We start from the raw sequence: 12,901 nt of genomic DNA on the forward strand, positions 1-12,901 counted from the left end.
GTAGATCCCTTCAAAGCCTCAGTCGGACTCACCCCTAGTGCAGCTTGGCAACTCCGGCCCCCATTTGTTTTGGCGTTGGCAATACACGTTGGAGGGTCCTTCCATGACAAAGCCAGGCTTACAGATAAACCTCACGGTTTCATATAAGAAAAATAAACTTTTGTTCTCAGATATCCTTATAGCATTTTCAATGACTGGAGGTGTGCATCTATTAAGTACAATGCACTGAGGGGGAAGGTCGCTCCACGTGCCAACTCGATTGTCTTCGCTGGTACAATATATTGATGGGTTGCCCACAAGCTCATACAGCTTTTCCCCTCTATGTCCAGTATTGCAGCGATAGGTCACCACGGTTGCATATGGAAAATATTCTCTGTTGGTGCTAAGGAAATCTCCATTGGCAATGTCCGGGGGTGGCTCACAATGAATAGCTGGGAAAAGAGACTGCAACTTAAATCATAGTGAATTAAAAAACTAGTAAGAGTCATCCAATAAGTATAGCTATTTTTACATTTGCTATTTGTTTTAATCTTGGATAACATATAGATACATTTTTACAAAGCTATAATTTAGGCGGGCATAATAGCATGCTTTCTGCCTTTCCTACTTACACTATTTCCTATAAGCATATGCATTTAAAAAAAAACCCACATACTTTCAATTTTAAATAGCTCTTTGATCATATTATTATTATACCATAGTTTACACAGCTTTTCCCCTACTCCTTTCCACTGGCCTTAATTTCCATTTTTGTTATTAGCTCAGTATAGCTTAAAGAAAATAAAAAGACCCTTGCTAAAAGAAAAAATGGAAGCAGAGAGAAACAACCCAGATACACAAGAGTAGGAAATATAATTCAAATATATTTGCATATGTATAAGAAAATTATATGAAACTGCCCAAATGTTAAACATTTTGAAAATCTAAGTGATATAAATAGAAATATAAATTACCAATATTCATTCAAGAAAATATAGAAAGCTAGAATGGAGAAGAAACTTGTAAGAATAGAAAAAATATTTTACATAAAAATTCTATCAAGTTACTTTCAGGTAATACATACTTCCAAATGTAATTTCAAATGTCTAGCAAAATGTAAAAGACAGAAAACTTACCAACTCATTTTATCAAGCCTAAGTTTGATATCACAACACGATACCCATGTAGAAGTGATCATATATTAGTCCACAAAACACCCTCCATACATTTGAACATGTAGAAGTAGGACATAGTACATTGTATTACTGTAATACCATATAACTAAAACTAAGCAACTTTATCAAAAACTCCCAAACAGGGCAGCCCAGGTGGCTCAGCGGTTTAGCACCACCTTCAGCCCAGGGCGTGATCCTGGAGACCCAGGATCGAATCCCATGTTGAGCTCCCTGCATGGAGCCTGCTTCTCCCTCTGCCTGGGTCTCTGCCTCTCTCTCTCTGTGTCTCTCATGAATAAATAAAATCTTTACAAAAAAAAAAAGAAAAACAAAACAAAAAACTTCAAAACACTTGAAAATAAAATTTCTTGGGGCTCCTGAGTGACTCAGGTAGTTAAGAATCCAACTCTTGGTTTCTGCTTGGGTCATGATCTCAGGGGCCTAGGACGGAGCCCCACATTGTGCTTTGTGCACAGTGGGGAGTCTGCTTGAGGATTCTATCTCCCTTTCCACCTGCCCTTCCCCCACTCACTCTCTCTTTCTTTAAAAATAAATAAATACATCTTTTAAAAAATAAGTAAAAATAAAAATTCTTAAGGAGGCTTCTCCTTCTGGTAAGGGTAATCTTAATAATTCAAATCCAACATCACCCTCCTTCCATTTTCTCCCCCCAAGAAAGACTAGAAATGTTAGATAAAATATAAAATATATCTGTGAATGCACCAGAAAGTTAATAAACTAATGAAGCATCACTGGACTATGATCTGATAGAAGATAAAAATCTAGGTGAGAGTCAGGCATTTAGATTGCTCTTCTGCTGGAAGGTTGGCTGAATCGAGAAGGGGCATCTGAACAGTGAGTAGACTTTTGATAGTTTGATGGAGTCAAGGAACAAAAAATGGAGTCCAGGTCCTGCAAAAGTGGAAGCCTTGGTAACACCTTCTGATGTATACTGGGACCTCGAAGCAATAGGCCCTGGGGCTTAAGATTATTGGAGTTGTTCCTCAAGCACTGTAGGTGGCCCAGAAAAAAAAAAGTTTCTGAAATTGAATGAAAATGGTCCCAGATTGCTAGTGTCCCCAGGTTTCTGAAGAAATTGTAACAAAAATCCTTCCTGAAGAAGGTTGATTATCTAAGATCTTGAATTTATTTCTACAGAAAGGTTTTCAAATATAATTCCTGACATACAATCAAGGTTCGCCCACTACTGAAAGAGAAAAAATAACATGAAGAAGAGCCAGCATAATCACTGACAACCGAAACTGAACCATTAGGACCCCAGATGTTGGAGTTTTTACTCACAGATTTAAAATAATTACGTTTATCTATTTGAGGATGAAATATATGAAACTTGAACTGCTGGTAAGAACCAGAAGCAAAAACAACAGGGCAAATTTTGAAGGGAACCAAATACAAGTTTTTATAGTTGTAAAATACAATTATTGAAATGAAGAATCTGATAGAATTAACAGCCAGTAAGACACAGTTAAAAAAAAAATCAGTGAATTGGAAGCTAGGACAGAAGGAAATATCCAGAATAAAACACAGAGAGACAAAAGGATCAGAAATATGACAAAAAGAATAATAAACTTATAGGATAGAGGGATGAGGCCTACCACATGTTTAAATGAATTCCCACAATGAAAGGAGAAAAATATTAGAGCAGGAACATTTGAAGTAATGACTCAGAATTTTCCAAAACTGATGAAAGACATCATTGAACCACAGATTCAAGAATCCATACAAACTCAAGCAATACAAATATTAAAAAAAATCTTTAGCTTGACACATCATAGTAGTATTGTAAAAAAAAAAAAATCAAGAGCAATTACCTTTAAAGGCAGCCAGAAAATAGAGATGATAACTCTTAAAGAAACCATACTTAGGAAGATATTTAAAGAACCTATTGTCAGAAGACCTACATTACAAAAATGCTAAAAGATAATTTTTTAGATTGAAGGAAATTAGTGTCATAAAGAACTGATAGAACAGCAATACGGAGGAAACATAACTGAAAGAGTATGTTTAAGTATAAATACTGCTTTTATAAAAACAATAACGTCTTGTGAGATATATGTAAAAGTACAAAAATTAACACAGTGAAGGAGAAACAGGACATGATCATCTTGATAGATACACAGTGATAAATTAGAGTATAAATTCACAATTAACCTTTTCTCAAGTTAGGAATAAAAGTGTATTTCCTTAATCTGATAAAGAATATCTCCCCCAAACCTTCAGTAAACACTGTGCTTTATAATGACTATTAAAAACTTAATATCATCTCTTCCATTCAACATTGTATTGGAGGTTCTAGCCAATGCAGTAAAGCAAGAGAAATTAATAAAAAAAAAAATACGAGAAAGGAAAGGATTAAAACAAAGGATAATTATTCACCAGTGAATGATTATTGATGCAGCTTATCCAAAAGAATTTACAGATACACTATTGCATTTATAAGTAAATTTAGCAAGATTGCTGGGTCCAAGTTCAAATGATTGCATGTTTAGGAAACAATTAGGAAATGTTACATTTTCCAATGTCTATAATGTAAATCGGCAAATATTATTGAAAGAAATTGAAGAAGATTTAAATAATGGAGAAATATATCATGTCCGTAAATTTAAAACTCAAAAATGTGAATATGTTAATGGTCCACAAATTGATTTCCTGAGTCAAGAAAGTCAATACAAATTCCAGTAGGGTTCTTTTTGTGGAAACTGACAAGCTGATTCTAAATTTTATCTCAAAATGCAAAGGGCCAAGAATTACCAAGTAAATTTTGGAAGAACTGCATGGTTAGGGGATATGCCACCAGATATCAACTCTTAATATAATGCTGTAGTAATGAAAATAGTGTGATAAATAAACCGGAGGAACAGAACCTCTCTGAAATGTCACCTGATTTATGGTATTATACTATTGCATTGTGATATACAAAAAATGATTTTTTAAGTAAATGATATTAGACGAATCGCTTATCCATTAGGGAAAAAAACCAAACAAAATAAGCAAACAAATTTCTTGACCACACTCCACACCATACAAAAAGTAAACCTGAGATGCATCACAGACTTAACTTGAAAGATAAAATTATGGGCAAAGATTTCTTACGTAGAACACAGAAAGTAGTGACCAGAAAGGGTAGACTTAGTAAGTCTTATTAAAAGACACTATTAAAATGTATATCTTCTATCATCAAAAAACATCATTAAGGAAGCAAGAAGATGAGTTTTAGCCTGGAAGAAAATATTTGTGTTACATTTATTGGAAAATCTGAGAATGTATAAAGAATTTCTACAAAACAATAAAAGAGATACACAAACCAGCACCCAGGAGCCCAGAAATTATAAAATATTATGACCAAGTTGAGTTATTCCAGAAAGGTAAAATTGGAATTCAAAATCAGTTTGCCTTTGAAAAAGTAATTAAAACAATTCATTACAGGGACACCTGGGTGGCTCAGCAGTTGAGCGTATGCCTTCAGCTCAGGTTGTGATCCCAGGTCCAGGGATCAAGCCCTGCCTTGGGCTCCCTGACAGGAACCTGCTTCTCCCTCTGCCTATGTCTCTGCTGCTCTCTCTGTGTCTCTCATGAATGAATGAATGAATGAATGAATGAATGAATGAATGAATAAAATCTTTAAAAAAAAACCCAATTCATTATATTAAGAGAGCTATGGAGAAACAATATGATTATTTCAATATATGTAGCCAAAGTGCCTGAAGAACTTCAACATGATTTAATGATAAAAAATTCTTAGCAATGAGGAATATTAGGAAATTTCCTTTATCTGAAAATGGGTATCTACAAAAAGCCTATAGCAAACAATAGAAATATTTTAATCTTTCCCTTTGAGATGGAGAACAAGACAAGGATACCTTCTATCCCCATCAATGTTAAATATTTTAGTGGTGGTCCTAGGTAATATATGAAGGAAATAGAAAGAGAGAGAGAGATGAAGGAAGGAAGGAAGGAAAGAAGAAGGAAGGAAGGAAGGAAGGAAGGAAGGAAGGAAGGAAGGAAGGAAGGAAGGGAAGGAAGAAAGAGTTGATTGCTTGCTTCCTTCTAAGTGCACTGGAGAATTTAAGAGAAAGAAAATACTTTAAATTCCTGCTCAAGGGCAGCCCCTGTGGCGCAGCGGTTTGGCGCCGCCTGCAGCCCAGGGTGTGATCCTGGAGACCCGGGATCGAGTCCCACGTCGGGCTCCCTGCATAGAGCCTGCTTCTCCCTCTGCCTGTGTCTCTGCCTCTCTCTCTGTGTCTCTAATGAATAAATAAATAAAATCTTAAAAAAAATTTAAAAAAATTCCTGCTCAAGGTCTGGCTCTGAAAGCTTCTATTATCTGCCCTAAAAGAAACACATGTACTCTGTAGCCACAGAGCCAAGATTTCTGAAGAACAAATCCAACATCTAATCCTGTGGCTGGATTCCAAGGTAAATCGAATTCACAGCTTAACAGGGTCTCTTATGTTAAAGTTTGAGCATTGATTGGGAGAAAGAGGACTCTAAAAATTGAGATGGAGCTAAGTGGGCAGAGTCTAAGGAAGCTGAATACCTCGAACCTGGAAATTCTGCTGAGCTTTCTTTGCTAGAAGCAGCAGCCTCTCCTCCCCTGTCTGAGGAGGTAAGCCTCCCCTTGTGCAAAGAAACTCTGATCATCTCTCCTGAGGTAGCTGCCCTGATAGGGTTGCCAGAAAGAATACAGGATATCCAGTTAAATTTGAATTTCAAATTTAAATTAAAAAAAACAATGAAAAATTTCTAAGTATATCCCAAGCATTTCAAGGTACATATTTAGAATGCAAAAATATCTGTGGCTTACCTGAAATTCAACTTTAACTGGATATCTTGTATTTTTATTTACTAAATCTTGCAACCCAAATTTCAGGGACTTCTGATCTTCCTCAGGACCTACCCTTGCTACTACACATTAATTCTGGCCCTTTAACCTGTTCTAAATCCTGGTAGACTTGGAAGTGGAGTTAGGAGGTGTTGTGGGAGGGAGTACAAATTATGACCTGCAAGAAGGCACACACAAAAAAAAGAATTAAGATTGTGAATTCAGTCTTGTTAGAGCATGACTTAGTTTAAACGAAGCTGAAATACAAGAACTTTCTTAGTGTACCCTTGAAGAAGAAATCCTATGGCTTTGGGATTTAGGAATGCCATAATGGACTTATGTGAGCCCCCTGTTTGTCCACTTCCTATGTGCAGGTGTGGGGGGCGGGTGTTGCAAGAGAGACTTTTTATCCTTTCACCCAAGGCTTTGAGAAATACATTTCATGCAGAATTTTCAATATCCTTGAAAAACTCTGTGATGGTTATTCTCTGTAGGCCGGGAATGACATTGGGAACTTTGTTATTGAGCTTGGTTTCCTAAATTCAATGGAGACAGAAGACCTCAGGATGGCAGAAGCCAAGTGGCAGCACTTAATATCCGGAGACAACTGAAACAGAAATTGGAATGATTTGCCTGCAGAGATCTTTGTCCCTGGCTAATTGTTGTGGAGCTTCTAAAACTGAAATAGATGAAGAGTGGAGTAAAGTATTATTTGTTGGGTAAAAGCAAAAGAGATCTAGGTCTGACCTGAATCACTCAAAACAAAACAAACAAAAAAAAGTTATGCTTTTTTTGTCAACCAGCTCCCAGACTTGAGAGCCCATTGATAGACCTAGAGCAGCTCAGATAAATAGGAGACAGGATCTTCTTGAGAAAGCATGCTGCTACACAGCCAAAACGTGTACCAGAAGTTTCCTCCCACCTCCACCAAGGAGCTTTGAAGCCATTCACCAAAGTTTAGATACAGGGAAAGTTACAGAATTAGAAATAGAAATGAAAATCTAGGAATAGATATAGGTGTATTATTTTTAAATAAAGAGATCTACCAAGATTACTGTTTTGTCATCTGATTTTTTCACATAAAAGTATATAATTAACATCTTTGTATGTCATTAATTGCTTCTCCGTGACATCAATTTTTATTTTAGCTGAATAACATTCCAGCATATGGATGTATTTCTTCTCCTTCTCTTCCTCTTCCTCCTCCTCCTCCTCCTCTCCTCCTCCTTCTTCTTCAGTAGGCTCTGCACCCAGTGTGGAGCCCAACATGGGGTTGCAACTCACTGCCTTGAGATCAAGAGCTGAGCTGAGATCAAGAGTCAGATGCTTAACTGACTAAGCCACGCAGGTGCTCCTGGATGTATTTCTTCTAATTATGTGTGGCTATATTTTATGTTTCTTAAGGAATTCTCTAAAATCATTTCTAACACAACTTTCTTTCTAGCATTTTCCAAATCATAGCTTGAAACATTTAGGTTACTTTAAACTTTTTTCTCTTATAAAGAATGAGGCAATGAAAAGTTTATAGTGAACTTCTAGTAAAAATTTGTGTTTATTTTCCAAGTATAAATTTTAAGAAACGGGTCAAAATATATGCCCATTTTGAGGCTTATAATACATGGTGCCTTTCAAGAGGTTTTGTGGAACTCTAAGTATGTGAAAGTGTTGATTGATTCACAGCTTCACCAACCTTGGAGACGTTAAAAAAAAAGTCTTTACTAATTTGCCAAGTAGAATGATTGTTATACTGGGGGTGGCAAATCAACATAATTCTGAATTAACTGAAGTAAAAATAAAATTTGAAGGCTTTTATGAATTTAAGTTCCTAGATTCAGGGATCCCTGGGTGGCTCAGCAGTTTAGTGCCTGCCTTTGGCTCAGGGAGTGAACCTGTGGTCCCAGGATCGAGTCCCACATCAGGCTCCCTGCATAGAGCCTGCTTCTCTCTCTCCTGTGTCTCTGCCTCTCTCCCTCTCTTTCTGTGTGTGTATCTTATGAATAAATAAATAAAATCTTTTTAAAAAATAAGTTCCTAGATTCAGAAAAGGCACAAGATAAGGAAAAACTTAAGGAAGCAATTGCCAGAAACCCCATAGCTATTGAGGGATAGAATGCACAAAAGCAATTCAATTAAGATTTTTATAACTTTAGGGGGAAACTTAGAATCTCTTAGTGAAGGTAAATAGGAAAGAATATTTCAACTTACTCTCACAAATAGGTGGATCATCATCCCAGACGACAGTATTATCTGAGATGATGCATGAAATAGAGGAATGACCAATAAGTTGGTATCTAGAGGGAAAGAAGAATGAATGTTATTTTCCCACTTAAATTGCAACTTGCAAGAGATTGCAATCTTGGAGAATTCAGAAGAACAATTTCCATTTGTCATAGTACTATCACTTTTCCAAATTTAATGTCTTTATTTGGACTTAAATTTTTCTTCATGGCTTTTAAACTAACTGGGCTCTCTCTTTCTATATTACTTTGAGCCATGTCTTCGTATAAACCTAAATTATTTAAGATTCATCAAACTAGAACCAAAGCAAATCCAAGTAGAATAAAAAAAGTTGAACTCTGATTTCACATTTAAAATGTTAAAGGTAGAAATTCTGACTTAGTATGCCACAAACTGTTCAAAGTGTGCCATAAAACTTGGAAAATTTAAGTTTCCCCCATTGATGATGTCTTGCAAAACTATAGTAGAATATTAAAACCAAGATACTGACATAGTATGATCCACCAATTTTATTCATATTTCCTGTTTGGTTTGTACTAATTTGTGACTAATTTGTGTGCGTATGTATGTGTGCATTTGGATATTTACATCTATTCAATTTTTTATACAGACTATTTTTAAGAGGAGTTTTAGGTTCACAGTAATATTGACCAGGAGATACAGAGATTTATGATATACTCCCTTTCCCTGCACATGCATACTTTCCCATGTTATCAACAGCCCCCACCAGAGTGGTACAATTGGTTGCAACTGATGAACCTGCACTGACACATCATTATCATCTTTAGTCCACAGTTTACATTAGGGCTCACTCTAGGCGTTGTACATTCTATGGCTTTGGACAAATATATAATGACATGTATCTACCATTACAGAATCACACAGAGTAGTTTCACTGCCCTAAAAATCTTCCATATTCATCTCTCCCTCCTCCCAACCTCTGGAAACTACTGATCTTTTTACTCCATATTCTCTTTTCCAGAATGCTAGTTACCTGGAATCATAGACTATTTAGATTTTTCAGACTGGATTCTTTCACTTAGTAAATAAAAGGCATTTAAGTTTCCTCCATATCTTTCCATGGCTTGATAGATTATTTCTGTTTTCCAGAGTGGGTTTGCCATTTTATATTCCTATCAGCAAGAATGAGTGATCCAGTTCCTCTACATCCAAGCCAGCATTTGGTGTTTTCACTAGGTTGTATTTTAGCCATTCAGATATGTATGTAGTATTGTTCCATTGTTGTTGTATTTTGCATTTTCCTAATGGCTAATGAAGCTGAATATCTTTTCATGTACTTACTTTCCATCTACATATTCTCTTCAGTGAAATGTCTGTTCATGTCCATACTGGGTTCAGTAGTGTGCCTTTAAATTTATGTCCTGAAACCTCAGAATCTGACTTTATTTGGAAATAAGGTCTTGGCAGGTATAATAAGGTCTTGACGTCATACTGGATTAGCATGGGCCCTAATTCAATGACTGGTATCCTTAGAAGAAGGAAATTTGGACAGAGAGAAAGAGGGAAGACAATGTGAACACAGAGGCAAAGCCATGTGAGAACAGAGGGAGAGATAGGAGTGATGTGTTTATAGCCAAGTGATACCAAGGGCTGCTGGTAATAGACCACATATTTGGTCACAAATGAGGTCTCAACAGGTAACAAATGATTGAGATTAGTTCCTGCACATTTTCAGAATATAGTGCTTTGAAACTTGAACTCAATCACACGGGAAAATTTGGAAGGAACTCAAATAATTGGAGGTTAAAGAGCATCCTACTGGAATATAAATAATAGTGAAAGGGAATATAAGGGAAGGGAGAAGAAATGTGTGGGAAATATCAGAAAGGGAGACAGAACATAAAGACTCCTAACTCTGGGAAACGAACTAAGGGTGGTGGAAAGGGAGGAGGGCGGGGGGTGGGGGTGAATGGGTGACGGGTACTGAGGGGGGCACTTGACGGGATGAGCACTGGGTGTTATTCTGTATGTTGGTAAATTGAACACCAATAAAAAATAAATTTATTTAAAAAATAAAATAAAATCAAAAGTAAAAATAAAATAAAATACATAACTAAATAAAACCTTTTAAAAATGAAAAAAAAAAAAAAGAATGAATGGGTCACCCAGGAAACTAAAGAATGATTCAGAAGATTCAAATGAAAATTAAAACATAACTATTCAAAAGGTTTGGGATGCAACATAGGTTGGTCCTAAAAGGGAAGTACATAGCATTACAAGCCTTTTTCAAAATAGAAAAGTCTCAAATACACAAGCGAACCTTACACCTAAATGAGCTAGAGAAAGAACAGCAAATAGAGCCTAAACCAGGTAGGAAAAAAGAAATAATAAAGATTAGAGCAGCACTCAATGAAATAGAAACCAAAAGAATAGTAAAACATATCAATGAACTAGAAGTTGTTTCTTTGAAAGAATTAATAAGATTGATAAACCCCTAGCCAGACTTATCAAAAAGAAAAAGAAAGGACCCAAATTAATAAAACCATGAATGAAAGAGGAGAGATGACCAATACCAAGGAAATACAAACAATTTTAAGAACATATTATGAGCCACTATATGCCAACAAATTAGGCAATCTAGAAGGAAGGGGTGCATTCCTCGAAACCTACAAATTACCAAAACTGAAACAGGAAGAAGTAGAAAACCTGAACAGACCAATAACCAGTGAGGAAATTGAAGCAGTCATCAAAAACCTCCCAAGAAACAAAAGTCCTGGGCCAGATGACTTCCTAGGGAAATTCTACCAAACATTTAAAGAAGACATAATGCCTATTCTACTAAAGCTGTTTCAGAAGATAGAAATGGAAGGAATACTTCCAAACTCATTCTATGAGGCCAGCATTAGAGATTGATCCCAAAACCAGGCAAAGACCTCACTGAAAAGGAGAATTACAGACCAATATCCCTGATGAATATGGATGCAAAAATTCTCACCAAGACACTAGCCAATAGGACCCAACAGTACATTAAAATGATTATTCACCATGACCAAGTGGGATTTATTCCTGGGCTGCAGGGGTGGTTCAACATCTGCAAATCAATCAATATAACATATCACATTAATAAAAGAAAGGATAAGAACTTTATGATCCTCTTAATAGATGCAGAAAAAGCATTCAGCAAAGTACAGTAACCTTTCTTGATTAAATCTCACAGTGGGGATGCCTGGGTGGCTCAGCGGTTGAGCATCCACCTTCGGCTCAGGCATGATCCCTGGCCCAGGGATCGAGTCCCACATCAAGCTCCCTGCATGAAGCCTGCTTCTCCCTCTGCCTATGTCTCTGCCTCTCTATGTCTTTTGTGTCTGTCATGAATAAATAAATAAATAAAAACTTAAAAAAAAAAACTCCTCATAGTGTAGGGACAGAGGGAACATACGTTAGTATCATAAAAGCCATCTATGAAAAGCCCACAACGGACATCATTCTCAATGGGAAAAAACAGAGCTTTTCTCCTAAGGTCAGGAACATGACAGGGATGTCCACTATCTCCACTGTTGTTCAGTATAGTTCTAGAAGTCCTAGCCTCAGCAACCAGACAATGGAAAGATATAAAAGGCATCCAAATTGGCGAAGAAAAAAAAGCAAAAAAACCCAAATTGGCAAAGAAGTCAAACTCTCACTCTTCCCAGATGACATGATACTCTAGGTGGAAAACACAAAAGACTCCACCACAAAATTGCAGGAATTCAGCAACCTGGCAGGATAAAAAAAAAATCAGTGCACAGGAATCATTTGCATTTCTGTATACTAACAATGATACAGAAGAAAGGGAAAATGAGTCAATCCCATTTACAATTGCACCCAAAACCATGAGATATGAAGGAATAAACCTAACCAAAGAGGTAAAGGGTCTGTACTCTAAAAACTACAGAACACTTATGGAAGAAATTGAGAGAGACACAAGAGATGGAAAAATATTTCATGCTCATGGATTGGAAGAATAAATATTGTTAAAATATCTATGCTACCCAGAGTAATTTACACATTCAATACAATCTCTATCAAAATACCATTGACATTTTTCACAGAGTTGGAACAAATAGTCCTAAAGTTTGTGTGGAACCAGAAAAGACCCAGAATAGCCAGAGGAATATTGAAAAAGAAAACCAAAATGGGTGGCATCTCAATGCTAGGCTTCCAAGCTCTGTTACAAAGCTGTGATCATCAAGACAGTACAGTACTGGCACCAAAACAGACACATAGATCAATGGAACAGATTACAGAACCCAGAAATGGACCCTCAACTTTATGGTCAACTCATCTTTGACAAAGCAGGAAAGAAAATCCGATGGACAAAAGACAATCTCTTCAACAAATCATGTTGGGAAAATTGGACATCCATATGCAGAAGAATGAAACGGGATCATTTCCTTACACTATACACAAAAATAGATCCAAAATAGATGAAAGGCTTAAATGTGAGACAGGAATTCATCAATATCCTAGAAGAGAACATAAGCAGCAACCTCTACAAGCTTGGCCACAGCAACTGCTTGCTGATATGTCTCAAAGGCAAGGGAAACAAGACAAAAATGAACTATTGGGACTTCATCAAGATAAAAAGCTTCTGCACAACAAAGGAAGCAGTCAACAAAACTAAAAGGCAACCTACAGAACGGGAGAAGATATTTGCAAATGACGT

General features: G+C 36.5%; 1 protein-coding gene across 2 annotated transcripts in view; it reads right to left on the reverse strand.

Annotated features, from left to right (window-relative positions):
* The window catches only part of LOC121492857 (complement receptor type 1-like), a 71,744-nt gene that overhangs the window by 47,526 nt on the left and 11,317 nt on the right, over positions 1 to 12,901 (reverse strand). For both annotated transcript variants that reach the window (XM_041758094.1, XM_041758084.1), the window contains exons 4-5: positions 8,203 to 8,288; positions 33 to 431 (exon numbers count right to left, since the gene is read on the reverse strand). In XM_041758094.1, coding sequence (XP_041614028.1) covers positions 33 to 431; positions 8,203 to 8,288 — 485 coding nt within the window. The remainder of the gene's footprint in view (positions 1 to 32; positions 432 to 8,202; positions 8,289 to 12,901) is intronic.

The sequence above is a fragment of the Vulpes lagopus genome, chromosome 1, assembly GCF_018345385.1.
Source record: "Vulpes lagopus strain Blue_001 chromosome 1, ASM1834538v1, whole genome shotgun sequence".
Classification (NCBI taxonomy): Eukaryota; Metazoa; Chordata; class Mammalia; order Carnivora; family Canidae; genus Vulpes; species Vulpes lagopus.